Here is a 23889-nt window from a genome sequence, read left to right on the forward strand (position 1 = left end):
TTTAATATCATGGCGATTTTATCAAAATTAACCTTTTATTTTTGCTTTGTGGCATCCACCTGTTGCAATTTCCGCTTACCACAAAGCGCTGTGGGTGCTTTTTGTTAATCAAATCCCAACAAGAAATGTAATTTATTAAAAGCGCACAAAGGACCAACAATATACTCGTATTGACAATGTTAAAGCCGACAGTCGACATGGCCAAATTCAGTTGAGATTAAGTTTGGCCAGTTAAAGAGCTGCTTTTCTGCCTGTGACATTAGGCAGAACGTGACGTCATTGATTGGAAAAGTATACAGTGAATTCGTCAGATTTTTGTTTTATTATGTGAAATAAAACTCAATATTATGTTTATGTTTTGTCTATTGTAGGTTTATTTTTCCGTGGCTCAGTAGTTAGAATCGCCGACCTGTCACAAAACTAGAACTACAGTTTGAAAAATAACTGGGTTCAAATCCGGCCATGGTATAAACTTACCTGTGTTCTGTTCAGCGTGCTCAAAATTAAATGTATGAAAAAGTACAAAAGCCGTATTGCAATTTAGATCTTTTTTTTTTGTTTATTTCCGAATTTTAGAATTCTTCGTATAATTTTATGACAGTCATTTCTGACTGTTTTTCAGATTTTGTATATTATCTAAGTATTTTACCATACAAGCTAAAAAGGTTTATAATTTTGGTTACTTTATACAAAATGTAGTAAAAGCAATTTTAAAGTCAGAGGTTGAGAAGGAGTTTAAGATGCATAAAGGATGTTGAATAACTTGAATATACTCAAACGAGTACTCATATGTGTGAGTAAGAGTCTTAACACAACCACATGGCAAACACAAAACTTATAGAGTGAGATTGGGGCAAATGCTTCAAGGCAACACATGGACACTTAATGTAAACTAACAAGCAACCAAAGCAGCCCAACTGAAGCTGAAGCTATAACTGAAGCTGAATCTAAAGCTGAAAGCTGAAGAGAAGTCAAGCTAAACAACAATAAACGGCAAGAGGCAAGACAATAATGGCTGGCAAAGTGAAGGCAAAGGCATCTGAAATTCTTGAGCTTATCAACGGGCCGACGCCGGAAGCTGTGAAAACATTCATACATATTTACACGCCTCGGCTGCTGGTGTTTGAGTTGCAAGGTTGGGGCAGTTGCCCCATTGTGTGTCAAGCTGCTAACTTTGTGTGTATCGTGTGCTCATCAAATTACGTATTCAGCAGACGGACAGACAGTCAGTCAGTCGGACTAGCTGACGCACAGACAGACAAACAGACAGGCGTTCAAACAAACGACTAATAAAAATTCCTTGCCAAGAAATTTGCCTGCATTTTTTTTTTAGGGAGCAACAACAGCAACAACAACCACAAGTACAACAACTTGTCGTGGATCTGTTTTATTTATTTAATCTATTTATTTAACTGATCGTCAGGCAACTTTCTTTTGTTTGCACGCAATTAAACTAAAATAATTGTTTTAATATTCATTCAACAATTGAAAATTCACGAACGAATTTGAATTCATTCCATCAGTAGACTCATCGTTGATTGGCAGGCGGCAAATTGAATTTCTGCATAAAAATTTCCATTTACAATTTTGTAATTACAACGTTAATAACTTAATGCAATTGACATCAATTTCTTGGGCCCGAAGAATGTTGCCTGTCGTTCGATGACGCTTTCAATTCAGCACCAAAAAAAATCAATCTTAACTCGATTAACGCCTCGGCAACAGGCGAAGTCCTGCAAGGAAATGGGCACGACACTTTTTTTTCTCAAAGTTTATTTAGCAAATTTTACACAAAGTGGAAAATTCAAGCTGAATATAATGTTTAAGTTTTATAAAAGGACTGAAAAGATTTTATTTGTAATCTTTCTTTTATTTAAAACATATTAAAAAAAAAATATAAAAACATATTTTATCCTCAAAATTACCTTGCAATTTTGCTTAATTCTTTAAGTTGAGCTTATTTAATAAACATATTTGAAACCTTTGATACTTTTAACGCCGTAACCGGTATCGGAACCGTTAATCGAAACTTACCGTTTCATTTTTAGTACCGAAGCTAAAACCGTAACCGAAATTAATTCTCTTACAAGAACCGAAAACCGAAACGTTCGTACTGGTACGGTTGTGGTATAATGGCTAGGTCAAAGGCTTGAGCAACTTCCAACTGTCATAACTTGATCAAAACTGACCCGGTTTTCAAGCGGAATGTCATTTTGATCATGGTTTGGGCTCTGAATTTATTCTGCATTCAAAGTTTGTTCATTCAAAAAATTTAATTATTTTCGACCAAGACTCGATTTTGATGGTAAGGGTCCTCCCTTGTGATTTTCGAAAAATCAAAATTTTAATTTTCAAGCTTTCACTTTTAATCAACTCCTCATATCGTAATTAGTATTAAACAACACTTTAAATTTGATTCTGAGAACTTTTATTTTCTTTTACAAAATCATGTCAAAATTAAGAAAAATTTTGACTTGTAAAGTTGTTAGGTCAAAGGCTTGAGCAACTTCACACTGTCATAACTTGATCAAAACTGACCCGATTTTCAAGCGGAATGTCATTTTGATCATGGTGTGGCCCCTAAATTCATTCTGTATTCAAAATTTGGTTAAGTTCGTTTAAAAAATGATTTCCTCTGGATCTAGATATTTACTCCGATGTCATTTTAAAATGTTTCAAAATTATGTGTGTACAGAAACCGAAAGAAGAAAACTGAAATAAAACCATTTACTGAAATAGTTGTTTCGGAACCGAAACCGTAACCTATATTTGTTTCGGTTTGATTCCTTGAACTTAACTCTTGAAATTTTTCCTAAATGTATAAATTTAATTTTAATGCACATGAGAGAACTTTCGACAATTTATTCAGTTGGGAATTTGAGTATGCTCGTACAGTACTCGACATACTCGAAGTCACATCAATTTTCAGAGTTGAGCACAACTAACGAGGCAGCGTCACGTAATCAAGAAACTCTTTACAATGACAGGCATCTATCATCGAAATTGAACACGCCCACGTCGTAGAGAGACAACTCTTTAACGGAGAATATCAAGTGCATGCGTTGCCAAATCTGCACAGCGTGCGTAGACTGAAAATACGCACTGTAGCATCATAATGACACGCCATAAATAAAGTCTAACCAAAATGGGGAAACAACCTGTGTGCGAGGCTTGTTGACGGATCAGCCTAAGGCCATCAAGAAATTGAGATCCTGCAACACAAAATGTCGCATGGCATGGGATGAAAGGATAAATATATGAGCATGGGGTGAGTGATGACAAACGCGACAGTGTCGACGCCACATATACATACGTGTCGACATGTCAGTTAGGCAAATGAGGATAGACAGCTCGAAAGTTGTGTGCAATTTAATGCCATTGTCGAATGCTCAGTAACGTCTCTTTAAAACTAAGCCGCAGACAGGTCATTAGCTGGAATACGCTCTGCAGACTGGGCACACACAGCAGGCGGTCTGGCCAGTTGCCAAGTCGAAATAAATGACCTTTGTGGACACTCCCCGATAATAAATTTCGGCAATTTATAGAACAATTGCCGTTGTCTGCTCTACATCTGTGCACGACATTATGGAATTCATCATTTCATTCGTATAGGAGACGATTCTAGACTGAAATAGCATAGATTTTATTACGGCTTAAAGGACCTTCGCAGTATTGACACGAATCCAACCGACCAACTGTCCGCATGTTGGTCAAAACGACAAACCAGAATGTTAAGGGGAAAAAAAACTCAACTACAATGCTCGTAAATGCAAAAAGAAATGGAAAAAAATAATAATAATAATAAAAATCGATTTAAAACAGGCTCCAATTGAAATTGAATAGCGGAAGCCAACAGTGTGTGGCACTAGGCACTCTATGTCTGCCCCATTGCAGCATCCGCCCTGTGGCACGTTGTCATTTGATAACCCATTGTGGCAAGTGCTTCTCACCGAGCGCGCAAATTGAAAAAAGTGCCATCGAGTGCGAAATGGCAAAGGGAAAGGATATGACCTTATCCTTTCAACTAGCGTGGGGCAAGTGGCAAAAGGCATGAGGCAAGTGGTAAGTAGAGAGTGGCAACTGACAACCGACGAACGTGTGAAATCCAAAAAAGGCAACCCTGTCTCTGATGGCGCGTGTCCATTTTGTGGCTGTCATTGAACATGAAAACCTAAGCAGAATGTCAAAGCCACAGAAAAAATTGGAAAAAAAGGCCACAGTCGACTGTGAGAGGCCCTGTACTTGTTCTGAAAAATATGGAATATCAAAATTATAACAACAACTACCAGGCCTGTTTCGGTATTCACTTCCTATTTTATCGGATTTAAAAAAATGTAATTTTTCACGTTGCATTTGGGCTAAACATTTTAAAACTATATTTTATCACTTTATTGGACTTTCATTCACATACTCAAAGTAAATTCAATGCGTTAACTATTTCCAGATTGAAATAAGAACAGGCTAAAGATATTAATTTTCGACAAATCTTGCCGAAAGTGAAAACCGGAACAGGCCTGTATAGTCGACTTTGAGATACAAGTTTCTTAATTAAAAATATTTTAAATATATACATCAGGGGTGTTCCAGAAACGTAAGACAACCGAAAACCAACGAAAACTATATTTTTGATTGATTTTCGGTTGGTTTGAATTTCTGGAACAAGCATTTTTTAACGTTTTAAAAATGACTGCATACTTTTAGGCATTGCGATATTTGAATCCGTCATGTAATTAAGATTGTGTTATGTTATCTTCCAGTTATGCACTAAACCCTTTGTTCTTCTTACCAACAGGGTCTGCAAATAAGATGAGAAACCAAAAGTATCGAGACGAACTCGTTTATGCAATGCCAATGACATGGAACTCAGTTGTGAAGTCTCAATTAGTCTCATTATTGAACTTTACTGCACGGGTCAGAGACCACAAACAGTTGACCAAAGTGACATGAAATGATACTTTGATCGAGCTGTCTGCCAATTGATGGCTCAGCGCTCATTAAACCTGTGTCCATCGGCTTAATATTCGAGTTCGTGCTTAAAAATTAACATTTAAGCCAACTGAGAACACTCTACAGTGAACTTTTCAGACGACTTTTGGCATTTGAGGAACTTTAGTATTGCCAACAGCACAGACAGCTAGCTTCAGTCAAGCGTTAAGATAAAGGCCAAGTTTTTTGGCCGCTCCTTTAGGCCATAACATGCAAAAGGGCAACTCACTGGCGCTAACAAACTGCAGCTGCTGCACAATTTTAGCAGGCAAAAAGGAAAAGCTGCAACTGAACGAGAAAGAGATACAGTAAGAGAAAGAGAGAAAAGTAAAATGAAACTGTAAAAGATACGTGCCTGCCAGAGTATCGAGCTTATCAGCCATGTTGTCTTTGTGCATCTTTCGCTTTTCGTGGACACACACTGCGTATGCGTAGCACCATTTATTTTTCCCCAGAATTTGTGAAGTTTTTGCATCTTTTTCAGCACACACTTAGCATATTTCTCGTAAGGCGCTTAATGGTCTCAATAAACATACAGAATTCGGGGAATAACAAAACAAACATTCACTCTCATACTTTCATATCGTCCGAACATGCGATTTACTGAGCGCGTGCTCTTAAATCTCAACAAAACGAAAGCCAACATCAAATCGAGGCACAACATTTAAGAATTAAATTAAATATTTTTCTAGTCGAAATCCAAGCGCACATTTCAACACTGAGACTCAGAATAATACCCTTGCCTTAACTTATTGCTAGTCCGTCCCACAACTTTGTCTAGAGTTAAGAATTGTGTTTATGCATTAAACGAAAGAAGCTTCGGTGGGGCAACTTTTTTGATTGGGTTATGCTGTTTTTCAGGGCCGCGTGTGCCGTCTGTTTGGGTTAATAAAATATGCAAATATCCAAGCATCCAAAATTAAGTTTCGCTTTCGGTTTACAAACCCTTCAGACCCGACATAAACTTTTTGGGGGTGTGTCACAAGATGGAATGACAACCGAACTGGAAGCGAATGAGAAAATGAAAGGGAAAGGGAAAGTGAAAGTGAAAGTGAAAGGGAAAATAAAAGCAACGTACTTGTGCGCATTTTAGCAACATCACACATCCGCACTGTTGTCTAAGCCAACACTTGACTAATAATCAAATTATTTCAAATAGCTGAAAGCTCTGAACACTTGTCACGCCTTTTATCTGCAAGCTATCCTAATGACAAAATCGTGTTTCCACTCTACACAAAAGTCTAATTCATTAATAATTATCCCGTTATTTAGTTAACAGCATGTAGAGTGCGTTGAATATGTTAATCAAGTTATGTGGAAAATGAACATATGTAGACAACTTGTTGCTAAGCCTTGCACATTAAACTATTAAGGAAAATCTCATCAAAACTTACAACTTTTAATGGTACTAGTCAAAGATTTTATTTAATTATTAGAACAATCTTTATCATGCAATCGACTTTTCGCTTGAAAGCTGACAAACTACAAACTTGTACACTATGGCCAGAATAGGATCCGGATGCTTAGAGGCTCAAAGGGATGCTAGATTTTTATCACAACTGTGCGGATGCCGAACCTCCACTTTCCCATTTGACTATGCTGCACTTTTGTGAAAGCGAATTCTCTCTTAAAAAACTAAACTTTCATGCCGCTTCAGAAAATTTCTTAGGAAACTTGCAAAAGTAGATTAAAGCTTGAAGCAACAACTTTAATATGCTCATTTAATTATCAACATTTCTTTATAAATTTAAAAATATCTTGTTTTTTTAATATTTTAAACATGCTTATTAATCGTAAGCAAATTCCAAAAGTTCAAACAGTAGATTTTCAGAATCTGTTTAGTTCCTAAGGTTTCTCATTTGATAAAGCGTTCAAAATGAATACAAAGTATGATTAAAAGTATTCCCAGCACAGTATTTGTTAGTCCCCAAGGGAGTATTTAACAAAGCTGCTCAACACACACACATATACTCAGTTACACATACCCCTACACACATCATAAGTATAAAACATGGACAATAATTTATTTCACATTTAACACACGTACAAATAACGCAATTCTATTAAATAAATTGAATATGTGTAAGAAAGATGAAGTGGGAAGTCTTAGAGCTAAAGTGAACTGAATGAACAGCAAGAATACAATATAGAATCTCAGTTACATATACTTGTTCTTTCCCTTTCTCCCCAGTCGACGCTATCTCTTTCTAGCACTCGCTGGGAGTATCATACATACATATGCTATATATATGTATATATATGTTGAGCACACGAAAGTCGATAAGCAAAAAATGCCATAAAACGAAATAAGCCTAACCAAAAAGTCAAATGCCTTTTCATTTTGTTTGATTGTTGTGCCGCATACACATGCATGAATACACAGACAACAACACACAGAGACACACACACATATATTTATATAAAACTCCTCGATGTTTCGTCATTTGACGTCTGTCAATAATTTCATACCTGCAACTCGCAAGAAAATATATATTATTCATGTCTGTGTGTGTGTGTGTGTGTAAGTGAGAGGGCGTGTGTGTGTGTATTTGTATTGAACTGAAATTGAATTGTTATTTGTGGCTGCCGCTGTTTACACGTGCCTTATGTAGGCAGCATCACTCGCATAACTTTCTAGTGGTTTATTAATAATAGCACAAAATAAGAACCGAATATTGAACTTGGAACGTGTTTATGCGTCAAATGAAGTACTTAAGATTCAATTATATATATATATATATGTATATATATTTTGCAGCAGCAATCAAAATAGAATGTTAAATGGGCGACACTTGTCTGCCACTTGTTGTTTACTTAACGCGACCTTCAATCATAACTTGGCCAACAAACAGCAACAGGTAGAGATGACAGTATCACTTTTAACTGCAAAATTCCCATTGCATATTTTAGTAGAATCTCAAAGTGTGTTTGCCACAAATCAGATTTGTGCAAACGAGCAGAGATTTGCCTTTTTGCCTCTGTTTGGCAAAAACCAAAACCAGAAACCAAAAACCAAAGGGAACTTAATAGAAGGAATTTCTTGTTGGGTTTTCCAACGTCTAAATAGGATATAAATTCAACACTTTGAATGGATTTGTTAGCATATTTAAGTGGTCAGTGTGGTTTTGACAGCAGCTGCAGCTCTGCCACTAATGTTTATTAATGATGACTTCGTTATTTATCAGTTTTATTCATTTATTTCTGCTGTTTCACAAGCCAATAAAATGAAAGCATCATCTCACATTACTCATACGCAACGTTGAAGGTGGGGCATTAAAATCAATACTTAGCAATCAGTTGAGGACTTACAAATGTAAGCACCACATGGTCCAATGACCAGTCAAGAGACAAGACAACAAATCCCTTTTAATGTGCTAGCCGCATTCAATGAACCAGAGCACAAAATGTGGCATCGAGACTTGAGAATTAAGCAACGAATCCCAGACGCCAACTGACCCTATCTTGGCGGCTGTAATCGAAGCCCGAAATTCTTAACATGTTAACGCCCCAAACAAAGACAAATTCGCGAAGCGAAAATCCCTTAAGAAATTCGAAATTAGTTGGACCAGTTAGAGCTTTGCCTTCCCACAGACTTCTTAACTTGTCACCCGTTCCATGAATGGTCCATAAGTTGCCTTTTGGGTTTTAAGTGTTGTCCCGTGGTAGCTTAACATTTACTCGCCATTTAACGGTGCTAACGGACTACATTAAATATTCTGGCCAGTTGTGGTCAGGTGTCCAAATTAATTCAATGTTCGCCTACGTAAACAATCAAAATCGCTTTACAAATCCTACGAAATTAGAGCACGACTTTTGCGTAGGGGCGGCATAAAAATATGTCCATTAAAAATTGCCACACGCAACATAACGAGACATGCGTCAAAAGTTTTTTGATGTCTCCTTGGATCTGAGGGCGCAATAAAAATCAATCGCCACTGACGTCAACCAGACAACAGTCATCTTGGCAGGGGCTTCTTTGTCATCTTGACATTTACCACTATTTGACTTGCATGACAAAGTATAGAAATGGCACATATTCACACACCAGTGATGCCAGAATTTCGACAGTCAAAAACTAGAATTAAATCAAATAAAGTAGCTGAATTTAACTGAATATAAGAATAAAAAATTATATTATTTACATGTTTAATTCGATAATATTTCTGCAATTTAAATCCAACTTTAACAACTTGTCGTCTGAGCACAAATTAAATCTCTGAACTTAAAAGAGGTTTTGATTAAACTTAATAATGATTAACTTTATAAAAAACAGCATTACAATATTTTTAATTGCAGTTTGATGACCATTGTAATTGGATGTAATGAAATATGCATTTTAGGCCGAAACACGCCATATGTAACTCAAGAATTATAGACTATATTGACTATAAGAATTTAGATAACTCTGCAGGATATATCAGTAAATAAGCTAACATGGCAACACTTGTACTTGAGCTCATGCTGCGTGTGCTGCGAAAATAGAAAATGAAACTTTGTCTAGTTTGGTTTGGTTTCGGTTGCAAATTGCATGTGGCCAGGGAGACATGGTAAAACTAAGACTCCAACTGGGCTTCCATCTCTCTCGCTGTGCTGTGGTTTGACTTGGCTGTGTGGTCTGCAGTCTTTTCTGTAAATTTGTTTCTACATTTAACTGAATATGCTTCTAATGAAATACAGTCAAAGGACAAGGCGAGTCAGCTCAATTGAATTACAGCAACTAAATGCAATTAAATGACATGCAACTAAATAAACAGAACTTACATTTTTCACTTTTGCAACTTGGCCACCAGAGACACAGACAGAGATAAAGATAGAGATAGAGATAGAGACTGTGAGTACTTTTCAGTGAATAGAAGAAATTAGAAAGCATCCGACTTGCAGGTTCTGGCCCCTCAATCAAAAGGCAAAGCAGCTGCCTGACTCAATTACGCAACTCAAACATGCTAAAAGCCAAAGCCAAGTTAAAAAGCAGCAATGCAAAATGTAAATACTCTCAGAGTAACTGCCATTAATTCGTTAAAGCCCAATAATTAAAATGCTGCAAAATCAACACCTGTTAAGCGTATATCTTGATCGTGTTGTGACTTTGGCTCTAATTTAATTTTCGATTTAACGAATTGTGCAATGAACAATTTCAGTTTCCTTGTTTGCACATTATTTAAGAACTAAGAAGTCTTTTTGTTTTGTGAATAAAAAATCTTTGTTTATATAAAACAGAGGTTCCCAAAATCAATTCGCAAGCTTTGCTCTGTGTCTCAAAATTAGTAAGGCTTGTAGCCTTAAAAAATATAAAAGTCAATTTATGGTTAAGTCATCATAATATTTTTTATTTCAGACCGTTGTCCAATTTCAACATATCAGTGATATTGACTGGGATTTTTAAATATTTAAAGCCTAACCTATGCTTTAAATATTCAATATGCTTTCAGTTAGTTGGTGGCTTGTCAAATTTGTGGCACATAATTTAATTTGCGGCCTCAATACGCTGGGCATTAACAAAGTAATTACGCGCATTATGGCAGCCACATTGGCGGTCCGCCCAGTTTCAGTTACAATTTCCGCTTCTGTCTCTGTTTCAGTTTCAGTTACAGCTTCAGTTTCTCTGTTTTCTGATCTGCAGACAATCCGGACAGTTGCCATGACAAAGATAGGCAGCCTGGAAATGTGCGATGCCTTCATGAGCTTCAATTGTTGTTGTGCAGTTGCGGAACTGAGTGCACTTAATCAGACACCAGCTTGAAAACAATTTTACAATTAATAGCTTCCACTGAACATGAGCAACAGCTGTTGAATTCATTCACTTGGTCAAAAGAACTACCAAGTTCCAAGAAATTCAAGCCATTCCTTACATATATTTGCCCAAGGGAAATTTACCATAAAACGCCATTAATCAGTGAAAATTTTGTGGTATTTTCATTTTAATAAATTTTCATCAGTTTCCATTTAGAAAATTGTGCTTAAAATAAGAGGTGCTGGGTATAAATGATTGACTATGAACATTCAACCATTTTAAATTGAATAATTTATTTGTCAAACTTAAATCAGAAATCCATCAACTTGATGATTTTTTAGCATTAAATTTTAGCATTAATAAAAGAAAATATTAATGTTAAGCTGAAAAATAAAAAGGCTGGAAGGATCATTAAAGTAGTTAATAAGCATTCAGCGCGTATTGGCTGCATTTAATTCAAAGATATATATTATTCCCTGTAACAAATTAAGCAAATTTTCTTATCATTCAGTCAATAAGACAGGATCTTAAAGAACATCCGGGCTGGCTTTTAGTACGACCTACAACTTGACATTTGAATGGTGATTTTGATGGCAAATCTTTTCATTTAATTTGTGTTTTCTTTCGTTTATCCATTGGGCCATTTGTTGTGTCAAGAGATTTAAGTAAAAGAAAAAAACAGCCAACGGGCTAACACAAAGAACTGCCAAAGGCCAAAACACAACAAACGAGGCATTAAATAAAATGAAAAAAAAAACAAATTCAGTGAATTGTCAGCCTTGAAAAATAAAACAAAAAAAAAGAAGTGAAAATGAGGTGCAGGTGCTTCTGTTGACGCAAATAAAAGCACAAAAAAAGAAGCCAATAAATTAAAATCGAATATGATGTGAAATAAAACCGTCATGCCCCAAAAAGTAGCAGTTCGTTGCAGACAGCTGTTTGTCTCGGCCTGCCAACTGTTGTTGCTGTACATGCCACAGTCTGAGGCACGTTCAGATCCTTGTGCCTGTTAAACACACGCTTTCGTTAAATACGTATACGACATGGTTGCCTCACAAAGGGATGGCAACACTTTGTTGCCTGTAAGCAATACCTTCCTGTTTCTTATATTCGACAAACATATTTAGAATAAATTTTGAAGGCATCGCATTTTGAGTTTTTGAATTCGTGCGTAAGCTGTGGAAAGCTAAAGAGAATGTCTGACATTTTCATGCGCAGTTGCAGACGCTGTTGAATTGTTGGCTGCCACTTGCCAACTGCCAAAGCCACATATGCTTTGGGCCAAGAGTAAACAGAATGGAAAACTCATTTCCAGGAACGTGTTGGCATGCGAAACGCCGGAATGAAACACAACAGCACAATGTACTATTAAATACTCCCAAAACATAATATTCTTGTATTACCGCACTAAATTTAAAATAAACTTTTAAATACGAAATTAATATAAAATAAAATTCAGAAAAGTTCAAATAAAATATAATATTATACTCCTGCATTGTTGTAATAGATATTCTGATAGCTTGTCAGCCTGCCTTGTGGCCGTAACTTGCCACAAATCACCTGTTGCTTCCATTGCTCATAGCCGAGGGCTTTAATTAAGGCCTGCCTTTCCGTAACCAACTTTTCGTTTCTTTGGCAAAACTTTGAGCCGCCTGCGGCTCTAAGCCAGTCAGAAAAACTTTGATTTTGTGTCCAACTGACAGCCAGCTATAGGTAGGAATAAAATAAATTACATAATCCACTTCACTGACATTTGTCAGAGGAGATGGACAAGAGAAAACCAAAGTAAAACAAATAGACTTTATATTCAATGCGACATTTGATGGAGAACAAAAGCAAAATCAGCTTTAATTAGAATTTCTTAACAAGTTTTAGGTTGCAAATGCTGAATGTGATTTTAAAGAAGAACATTAAAGCAGTGAATTCACACAAAACACACATTAAAAAAAAAATTTTTTTGACAAAAAAAAATAGGAAAAAAAAACAATTAATCTAGAAATACACCAGTTATTTATTTAAGATAAACTTTATATTATTCGCTTTACTCGATCCTAAGTACCATATTAAATAATACTAATAGTAAACAATAAACAACATGGAGCTACTTCGAAAGACTTCTATCCTTGAATAATTTAATTGACATAATTTTAATAAATGCAACTTTCATTTCCCCGTCTGGTATGTCCTATAACCCAACGAATTTGAATAGTGCTATACTCGTACATTTTAGAGTACAAAATAAATATAAGCGGCTTCATTTAGTCCAATCGCTTCCAAAATGATGATCTGTCTTTTAATATAAAATATAAACTAATCTTAAATCATTGTTAGCTAAAGAGACACAAATATTTTTCAATATTGAAAGACCGTTTTACATTAGCAATAGAACTGTCTGTTGAGTAAAAAAATTAAACAAGACGTAGATATGAATGACCAGGAAATCATTTAATCAAATATTTTGTGTTTAGTTTATAGTATAAACTTTATACGCACATACATATTTATTCGAATATATTGACATAATTTATTAAATGAACCCGCACGTGCTTATCAGCTGACTCTACCAGAGGCGGCATTTGATCGAATTCGGATTCATTAAACTGCCAGACGGGCAGTTAAAGGACTGTGCAAAATACTCGTCGTTGGTAACAGTGCCAAGGACTCGGTACTTGTTAGTGGTATGCTCATCAGTCCACTCTTTCCAGTAGTGTTCCTCCTTGTAGTCGGCACAATAAACCTGTGCGAAGCCGACGTAGAACAACTGATCTGGTGATAAGTCCAGACCGGGCATCCGTTCGTTTTTCAGCACACTTGAGGAGCTATTTTTGCTGATCAGTTGCTTCATATGACTCTTATACGCAATCATTGCCATACGTAATCCAACACTATCAGCAATATTCTCATTTTTGGTCCGATCGCCGTTGATCGTGCGATTGATCTCTGGAATTCGATAGTTACTGAAGAAATTTACGTAGCAATCGATGCGATCAGTGTCGATGGTCTCAAAAATGGAACTACTGCTATCAAATCCGTGTGACAATTCATGACCCACTATGTAGCCGATGGTACCAAACTTAAGCGAATTCGGCCATGCCTCATGGTATGCTGGTGGATGCAGTATTCCAGCCATGACATTTATTGAATTGTCTAACAGATAATAAAATGCGTTCGTATTTATTCCCAACAATAAGTCCAATGGTTTTGTATCGCTGGACAGCTCTTTGTGATGAAATCCATTGTAACGCTTCATGTATACACCGAATTTCCTTAAGTTGATGTTGTTCGTGGCGTAACTGCCTGGGACGAAGGTTAGATTGTTCATCTCGCGTATTAGGATATCAGTGAGATTGTCATCTTTTAATGAACCTATATGCGCCACGATCGTAGATTCTTTGAGTAACGCCTCCATACGTGTATCCTCGTATATCCAATTGGCATTTTCCAAGAGAAATACCAAACTCTTTCGCAACTCCACGACAATGTTAGAAATCTCCGTGTTGGTTTTATCCGTAAAATGTTTCTGAAGAAAGTTATTGTGAAGAATAATTAATAGATAAGCATCAATAAATCAATACCCACCAATAAGTAAAGCTTGTTTAAGATAAGAGGCAACGATTTTTGTAAATTGATCGTACAATAATCGCGCTGGAACTTTGAGGAGTCCAGCTTAAAGTCCATGGAAAAAATAAGCTTCATGGCCAGATAATTGGCAACTGCCGGCTTGTGTTTGGCACACACCTCATCCAACTCATTGTAGTAGTAATCGCAGAAACGATCTGAGTTTTCACCGAAATTGAGACCGCCCCACGCAATATCATAGTAGTTGTTCCATAAGGGGAAAGGATCCTCAGTCAAGGACAAAGCATCACATTTCTCATTATTCTCATCAAATCGATCGGCGATCTGCAGGGCTTCACGGAAGAAGGCAAACACTCCGGCAATTACATCGGTTATCTTTTCGTCTGATAGTCCATATTTTTGAAGATAAACTCGCATACGCCTCTCGTTCATTTTATATCCGTTGGTGTCGTTGGTGGCAATGGTGTCACTATGAACGATATAATCAAAGCCGAGCTCTGGCAACTTAAAGTATGGCATAAAGGGATGCATTTGCACAATTTCTTCATTGATTAATCCTTTTGCACCGTAGTTAGTCAAGTGGGAGCTCATGTCAAACCAACTAAAATTTGAGGCCTGCCACCTTTTTCCGTCCACAGCGGGAAATCCACCAATCGACCTGATAAGGTTGAGATAAGCGGGATCAGCTGCTGGCATCGGAACGAGCTCAGCATTGAGGCATCCGTTGTAGAACTGTTGTGCAATTCTCATTTCCTTTTCGTAGCCCAGCTCACTTGCTAACGTCGAGTTGGACAACAGCAGCTCCTCCGTCTTATCGATCAGCGCATATAAAATCTCCAGAATCCTGCTATTTTTGGGTACTGAATTCCTTTCCGGTTTCACCAACTTCCAGTTGCCACATGCGTATTCATAAAAATCGTCGCATGGCGACACAGTAAGGTTCATGTAGCTCAACATCTTTGCAGCATAGGATTCGAGATATTTGGTGTTGTTATTCGCAATAAGGTTTTCTTTAATTTCGTCAACGTCAATCCGATTTGGCTTTACATCTGGCTCAATCGCTGGCTTGCCCACACATATGGCCAATAAAGCAATGAGCATTAAAGCTCCACACATTACATATAAGATTTTCGTACTATCAATCATTTTTCACCCTTAATCATTTACGATTAATTCATTAGTATTCTTGATAGACAAATATATATACTAAGTAACAAAAAAAGTGTGTGAAGATAATAGAAATTGATAGTTTTGAATTCTAGAAAAATGTCACGAAAACTTCGCACGACTTATTCAATTGAAACCAAGATTAAAACTGACATGACCGAAATTAAAACAAAAAACAAGAAATTGTTTACACTTAGCATGAATGGCAGACTCACTGCGAAGCTAAAATGAATTGAAATGCTGATAAGGATTTCATTATGCTTAATCAAAAACATTTCTTAAATTCGGTTTAATCAATTCGAGTTTTTCTACGTATAGTAATAGTCGAAACGATGTACCCATTGAATATTTAATTGCCGCAGCAAGAGACTCGATTCACCCACGAAACAAATTGAACAAAAGCTAAGATATTTTTAACGAAATATTACTTAAGTTCTTGTGTGTATATAATTATATTTTATAGAGTAGCATCTGTACTGCGTTGAGTTAATTTGGTACAAGGAAAACCTTTTACCTATCTCAAATAAGCATTTGAGCTGCTAGTTACATAGACAGTTTGAAGGGAGCAAAAAAAATGCATTACAGTTCAAAGCTGTCAGGCAAAACTTAATTGGGAGTGAGCGGAGCCTAAGTGAAAAGTGGTTAAATGTCGACAACATGGGAAAAGTTGGCAACAAGGTTATTACAAGACTTAAATGCAGCAGAGAAAAAAATAACAAGAGACCGCATAGAGATTTCGTATATGAAATATTCGAAATGACTGTCTCTGATGGCATCCCCATTGTTGCGCTAATGACACTTTTATAACTTTTTATAGATTTTTCACACTTAATGTGAACTTGTGCCATTTATCGTAGCATCTACGACAGCGACAACAATCCTTTTTGTAAGCATCGCCTATTTGGCGCGTTTTCCCTTTTGCTATCGTTCTATGGTTCCTTATTTTTTCAACCTTATTTACGAGAATGTGCGGAAGATGCTGCCGGATTTGCACAGGGACCAGCTCAGCACCATTATGGCCATACAAATAGATATATGAGTATATGTACACACGTATACAAGCTCAGTTGTAAGTCTAACGGTTGTTGTTGTTGTTGTTATTGCTGTGTCTACTAGAGTAAGCCTTCGGGCGTACGACGCGTATACGCAATGTGGCGCATACGAATCAAGTCGGAACCCAACGCCGCTCTACAATATTGCAACAAATCCCAAATGCCAGGCATGAACAACTTTTAAACTTTCCCCACACTCACACGCATATAATATGCTTGAATAGTGACTACATATGTGTGTGTGTGTGTGTGTGTGTGGTTTGCCTTATAAACATTGATGCGTGGCATGTTAAATTCAGATAGAGATAAATTGTCTTTAGTCCCGATCTCCATTGAGTGGGTTGGGGAATGAGCAAAATCAAAAGCAATCATGATAATATTTGCCCAGCACATACAGATTATGTTTTATTTTTTATAGCAAAATAGACAAGACGAAACACTTACGATGACTTTAATTTTGATGGGACTTTAAGTGTTTTGACTATTTACACAAATTTCATATAGTTTTTATTTTAAGATTAAGTTTCCACTTCAAGTGTTGCTACATAAGTTACTTATACAAGCTGCATAGAGAAAATATGAGAAAATACACAGAAAAGATACGAGTATACGATATGAATACATAAAATTAGACGACACGACTGTAAAATACCATATATTTAATTTACAAGAATTATTCATTATGCAAGTCTAGAGTATTTTTACTAAACATACTAGAAAATATATAGCAAAGGTAAAAAAAAGGTAACCCAGGATTCGGCTTGTAAATAACCTGTAGGCAGCTTATCTTATCAACACATCACATCTAATCGTGTTGAAACTTTATGATAGTGTAAAACATGTTGTGTCATTAATTATTAAAAATATTGATTTATATTAGTAACTTGTAAAATACTCTCGAAAGAATTATTTAATTTAAAAAAAAAAAGCATTTTAATGGTGTTAGTTTTCTTAAGTGATTTAAGCTAAAATAAGCTAAAAATAATCGTACAATAAGATAATTCAACATTATATTTTTAATTATTTTTTTCTCAATAAAGCAGTTGCATGATCTCTTATAAATTTTTACATTATAAACGATACGCTAAGAAATAAAATAGATTTCTTGCAAAAATTTTCCCATGTAATAGAATTAGCTTGATGAGGATGAACAAGTGAATCAGCACAATTGGGTAATTGTAAAACTAAGTTGTTTGTGTGACGTTGCTTATCATGAGTAGAGGCTCAAGTAGAAATAAACAAACCGAGCACTTGGTATAAAAAGTCGACTGCACTGACAATTGCCTCACATTTGCAAGCTCAACAAATTGCATTCAACATGGAATTCAAACCAAAGATTAGCTACGATCCCGTGGAAAAGATTTGGACAAGTCTAGATGAGTATAATCACTTTGACCCAAATCTCTCAATAGGTGAGATAATTTATCACGAGATGCAACGACATCCCAAACAAATTGCGCAGGTAAGAAAATCAATTATATTTCATATTATATAATCAGATATATTCTACAAAACAAGCATAATACAAAAGCAAACGATATTTTATATAAATATATATTTATAATATTAAAATGTAGTTTTAATTTTTAATTAAGTTTTTGATTTTTATGACTCTGAAAATATGTCTGAAAATAAAATCTCCATAATTTTAAGCAGACCAAGATTCCGTTCAGTTGTTACTAAAATTAGTTGAGACTTGAATATAATTTTTAGTCATTCCTTATCAGATATCGGCTACGGAGAATACGATTCTCACACGTGAGGAGCTACTGTTAAATTCGCAGCGCATTGCCAGCTATATGAGTAATCACGGACTCCTCCAGTCGGATATTGTGGGCATTATTGCCAGAAATACCACACACATCTCGGCTGTGGCCTATGCCTGCTTCTTCAACGGCATCGCCTTTCATTCCCTCAATGTGAATTACGAGCAGGCGAATATTGAAAAACTATTTAGTATTACGCAACCTCGACTTATCTTCTGTGATGGGGATGACTTTGAGAAGGTGAGTGCGGCAACGAAGGATCTGAATGTAGGGATTGTAACCATGCGGAATCACACGGCGGATAGCATATCGATTGAGGAACTGCTCTTAACGGAAGTGCAGGAGAACTTTAAGCCAACTCGTCTCGAGCAGGGCAACAATCAAACCATGGCCATCATTTGCTCCTCGGGCACCACGGGAACTCCCAAGGCAGTGACCATTGCCAACAGTCACAAGATTCTAAATGCCAACTTGTAAGTGCTGTATAGAATTCTTAACTGAAAACTAATGCTAACAATAAACAATTTTATATATAGAATGTTAACCACTGCGGATGTGCAGTATTCTCACAGCACACTGGACTGGATCACAGGTCTCATTACGACCGTCACATCAGCTGTATTCAGCACGAAACGCATCATTGCCGACAACTTCTTTGATCCGGAAATGGTATTACATCTCATTGAGGAGCACAAGATAACCTGGCTGCTGTTGGCGCCTTTTCAGCTGGCCATGCTAACCAACTCACTGGCATATGAGAAAACCAGCTTGATTAGCATTCGTTATTGCATGTTTACCGGAGCAAGATGTTCCCTAGAAATGCTAAATCTATTGAGGAAACGTCTGCCAGAGAACAGTCTGCACTTTTCTTACGGCATGACTGAGATTGGTGTTTGGGCCACATTTAATTGGCATTTTGATGAGAAACCAAAGTCGGTAGGTCGCCTTACAACCGGCTTTAAAGCGAAGATCCTTAACGAACAAAATGAGCCTTTGGGACCAAACGAGATGGGAGAAGTGTGTCTTCACAACGGACAGTACTGGGCAGGATATTTTGGCAATATCGCAGAATCGCGCAACATACGCGACAGTGAACGTTGGTTCCACACTGGTGACTTGGGCTATATGGATGAGGATGGCTTTCTCTATGTACTGGAGCGCAAAAAGGATATGCTCAAGTATCAAAATATTATGTACTATCCACACGAGGTCGAGCAGGTCATTTACCAAATGCCACAAGTGGCAGATGTTTGTGTCTTTGGTGTATGGAGTGATAACAATGGCGACGAAGCAGCCGCAGCTGTTGTCAAGAAACCAGGCACACAGCTCACGGCTGAGGATGTGGTCGATTATGTGCACAGCCATGTGACTGCCACATATAAGCAACTGAATGGAGGCGCCATCATTATGGACGATCTCAAACGCAGTTCCAATGGCAAAACAAATCGAGCCGCCAACAAAGCATATTTCCTGGAAGTCAAGGGAAGAAATTAAATATAAATATTTAGGTAATAATAATGCGAATCAAATATAAATTTGAAAAAAATTCAAGTAATTTGGAACGTTTAAGCATGCTCGTTTTAAACATTTATTTATTATATATCTTATCGTTTTATTTTTGCTTGTTGCCTAGTGCAATCAGCAGTGCATTTTATTAGATTTTATGAAAATTTGCAGAGGTAAGGCAATAAGAAATGTTGTCACTTAGTGATATATTAAGTATAGTTACACCTTACTAATACACCCAACATCACACTAATAGACAACATTGTAGAACTATCAAGTAATGATTATCAGTCTTTATATAATGAAAAGCGGAACTGTATTTCGACGTATTTCAATCACCTGTTAATTGATTATCATGCTATATTTTCTGATGTAAGCAATAGTAATCCATATCACAATATAGATTACTGTTGCATGCATTTCCAGAATATGTAGTTCATCATTTGAAATACAGATACACAGATACATACTCGCGATCAAAACAAAAATTTTAGAAATTTTCATGTCTTTAAATATTATTTGTTGTCTAATTTAGTCTGATTTCTTGAAAACAAAATTAAACGTCTCAAAATCATATTTAAGGTGTGGTTTTATACTAATTTTAATTGATTTTATTTAATTTTTCTTCGAATATGCACATTAGAATACATTAAATGGGTTAAATACCAATTGAAACAGTAAATGCATATAGTATGTTAACAAGGGTACATAGATTTTTATGGACTACAAAAGATTAAATGGTACCCAAATTCGAAATTCTACGGTACGTAGATTTTTGGGTAATGTATTGATAAGACAAAATTGTAAAATTGAAAATGTTGAACTACGTCATTATTTGAATACAACACAATATTCTTTATGGCTGTTGCCTAGTCCAATCAGCAATGCATTTTATTAGATTTTGGGAAAATTTGCAGTGTTATGACATTGCAGTTTTAAATTCTTTCGAATTCTATTTTGATTTCAATACATATGGACGTTGGACGCATTGTTTGCAACAACGAATTATATGCTTTCATTGTTAATCTCAGCTTGTAACTGCCATGCAAGTCGCTGAGGTGTGTTTCTAAAATAAATTCCAGTTCAAATAGCTTCTGAACAAATTTAGTCTACAAAAATTAAGAAAATATTAAGATATTTTGTCAAGAATTAATATATTAAATACTTACTCCTCGTTCTCTTAAGCATTTTCTTTTTAGCGAATCTGCATTTTCTACATATTGGAGCCAGGATTTGTACCAATATTGATTTTTATCCCACATAACAGAACAAAAATCTGGCAAATTTATTGCATACAGAGTTGGAAGCCAAGAACCCCGATCAAAGTGAAGTAACTCTATTCGCACCTAAATAATTTTGTAAATATAAAATGTTTTATAAAAAATGTTACTTGAAAATCACCTGAATGATATCCGTAGGCTGGACATCCCACACTGTAGTTGCATTCCCTGATAAAAAAACATGTTCACCCTCCAAGTGAAAATTAAGTTCTGACAAATCAAAAAGGCCATTAACATTTAGTACTCCTTTTGCTTGATTCGGACAATCGTCGAACACTTCGTCATTCTGAATAATAGTTCTATATTTGTAAGCACTTGAAAGGTCAAAGAATGCAAAAAGTAAGATGGATACACCCAACTTCACACTGTTAGACCACATTGTGGAACTATTCCAAGAATGATTACAAGGGTTTATATACTGAAAAATGGAACTGTAATTCGAGGTGAGAATTCGTTATGTCGTATTTCCACTACATGTTAATCGATTATCATGCGATATTTTCTGGCGTAAGCAATAGTAATCTATATCATAATATAGATTACTGTTGCATGCACTTCCTAAATATGTAGTACATTTTTCGAAATACAGATAAATTTGTTGTAATTACATTTTATCAAGTCACGATAAAAAAAAAACGTATAAAACGAATTTAAAAAAATATACAAATATACATAGCAAATAATAAGGAGTTGTTTAAGAGAGTAATTTGAAGAAAATTAATTAATTAAATTAAATTAAGTCTTATTATTGCCAGCAAATAATACATTTTATTTTAATGCTAGTTCTCCGAGCATTCAATTAATATTCAATTTCCTATGCCGATATAGTTTTCAAATTAATTAATGAATATTAATTAATGAATATAATTAATATTAAATCGTTAATAAATCGTACTATTAATAATCTATTATTAATAATCTATTAACAATTCGTGAACTCGCAAAGTAATTTAGCACTTTTAGTAAAAAAGCACTTTTAGCGAAATTTTTTGTAGACGTGTTGAATTGGAGAGTTTACTATGGATTTGTTTTTGTCATATTTTCATTTTCTATACCTTACAGCTGGAATCCTTCATATAATATAGTTGCTTTTGTTAAGCCTTTAACAAAACAAAAAACGATTTCCGCTTATCAACGTAATAGTTATTATTCATTTAGTTTAAAGTTAAAAGGAGGGTAATGTCTGCAGTTGCTGGTCGTGGGCGGGACAGCCATAAAAAGCCGCCATTAGGTTTACACACGATTGCTCACACACACACTCACAAGTGAACTCGTACACACTTACACACACATGTACTTGGATGATGGAATGACGGCCGTTGTAAAGCGCAATTCAATTGGAATTAAATTTAACCGGCTGCGGTTGCTTCCAGCGTTGACTGTACGTGTATTTGTTACTTTTGCCTCATTGTCTACATTTTTAGCTTAGCCTTGCTTTTTCTATGTCCATGTGTGTGTCGAGGTGGGTGTGTGTGTGTGTGCGTGGGTGAGAGTGTTATTCAAACAACATATACATATATTTTGTATAGTTTAAGCTTTTGTTTAGCTTACAAGTTACATTTTTGCTTCTATTGATGCCAATGGTTAGATTTACATAGTTATTGTTATTATTGCTATTCTTGTTTATTTCTATTGTAGCTGCTGTTCTATTTATTGTGAATTCTTGTATTATTATGGCTGCATTTGCAGTGTGTCAATATCCTGTGGCATTTGTTGCACCTCAATCCCTATCACTCCCACTCTCCTCTCAGTTTCTCTTATTACTTTTCTATTGCAAACTTTGATATTTGATCAACTAATTATGAAGCTGCCATTGATTACAAATAAAAAGCACTAACGTAATTCGATAGCATTTCATTTAAACAATGAACACAATTTATTAACCATTGACAAACAATAAAAAAAATAAACCCGAATTAATTAATCCGTATTATGCTTAATTAGGCAATTGAGATTCTATGCTTGTAATATATATGCGCAAATTCCTGCATTGAAGCATTTAATTATTTAAAGCTATTCTAACGACATAATTTCATTCAAATAAATTATTAAACACATGCCGGTGTGCTGGAGTGTAGAATATTTGTCTACAAAATACCCTGTATACTTAATAAGTATGTCCAATTTTAAGCTCATAAAATCTATTAATGGCGTTTATCAGGTGTATATATAAGTTATAAATTCAAAGAACCTTTTAATACGACTTTACAGGGTATCAAATAATGAGAAGGCTACAAATTATAAATATGCAGAAAAAACAGATGCTGGGTTTGCTTACAAATTATTGTTAACAAATTTGAATATTTAAAATCTACAAGATTAAATGTGCGACAGATGAGATTAATGCATAATTTGTTGCAAAAAAGTTTCAAAATCAAAATGAAAGCAAAAAAAAAAGGGAAAGCGAATAAAAAGTGCGCAGTTTTCATTTAACTGGCATCCCGTTGTGGATGTACCTTCATTTTTTCGTTCCTATTGTGCTGTTAATAAATTGTACTTTCAAGTTATTTACTCGAAGCGACCCATGAAGCCCTAACCCAAATGCATAAATCACACGGAACTCGGAACTTTCGCGGAAATAGGGTTGTGCTAGGGATGCTTATTGTCGTCGTCGCTGCGCTGAAAATGAAATTTCTGTACGATTTTCGACGCTTCACTCTGGCGTACAACTTTGGTCATTAGGTACCGCAACCTTTTTTTTTATTTTCACTCTACATCTCTGTGCCATGAGGGCTGTTAGATTGCAGTTTCTCACATACTTTATGCCACTTGACTGGCGCCAAAAACCTTAAGTACATATCAGCATAGTATAATTTATATTT

At 35.7% G+C, this 23889-nt stretch overlaps 2 protein-coding genes and 1 long non-coding RNA gene across 4 annotated transcripts; 1 reads left to right on the plus strand and 2 right to left on the minus strand.

Annotated features, from left to right (window-relative positions):
- On the minus strand, nucleotides 1-539 carry LOC117792107. Its single transcript, XR_004618145.1, has 2 exons — nucleotides 478-539; nucleotides 1-420 (listed from the first exon to the last, which is right to left on the minus strand). It is a non-coding gene; the product is annotated as an uncharacterized LOC117792107 (long non-coding RNA).
- Nucleotides 540-13277: 12738 nt separating this feature from the next.
- Nucleotides 13278-15411, minus strand: LOC117792869 (neprilysin-1-like). Its single transcript, XM_034633175.1, has 2 exons — nucleotides 14297-15411; nucleotides 13278-14237 (listed from the first exon to the last, which is right to left on the minus strand). The coding sequence occupies exons 1-2, from the start codon at nucleotides 15395-15397 to the stop codon at nucleotides 13278-13280; spliced, it is 2061 nt and encodes a 686-aa protein (XP_034489066.1). The 5' UTR covers nucleotides 15398-15411.
- A 2400-nt stretch (nucleotides 15412-17811) lies between these two features.
- On the plus strand, nucleotides 17812-20695 carry LOC117791981 (luciferin 4-monooxygenase-like). Of its 2 annotated transcripts, XM_034631928.1 has the most exons (4): nucleotides 17812-17977; nucleotides 18243-18754; nucleotides 18818-19780; nucleotides 20680-20695. In XM_034631928.1, the coding sequence occupies exons 1-3, from the start codon at nucleotides 17834-17836 to the stop codon at nucleotides 19773-19775; spliced, it is 1614 nt and encodes a 537-aa protein (XP_034487819.1). In that variant the 5' UTR covers nucleotides 17812-17833; the 3' UTR covers nucleotides 19776-19780; nucleotides 20680-20695. The 2 variants fall into 2 exon arrangements, with proteins under 2 accessions (XP_034487819.1, XP_034487818.1); XM_034631927.1 differs by lacking the exon at nucleotides 20680-20695 and having other exon boundaries at nucleotides 18818-19832.
- The last annotated feature ends 3194 nt before the right edge of the window (nucleotides 20696-23889 follow it).

Source organism: Drosophila innubila (assembly GCF_004354385.1).
Source record: "Drosophila innubila isolate TH190305 chromosome 3R unlocalized genomic scaffold, UK_Dinn_1.0 2_E_3R, whole genome shotgun sequence".
Taxonomy (NCBI): domain Eukaryota; kingdom Metazoa; phylum Arthropoda; class Insecta; order Diptera; family Drosophilidae; genus Drosophila; species Drosophila innubila.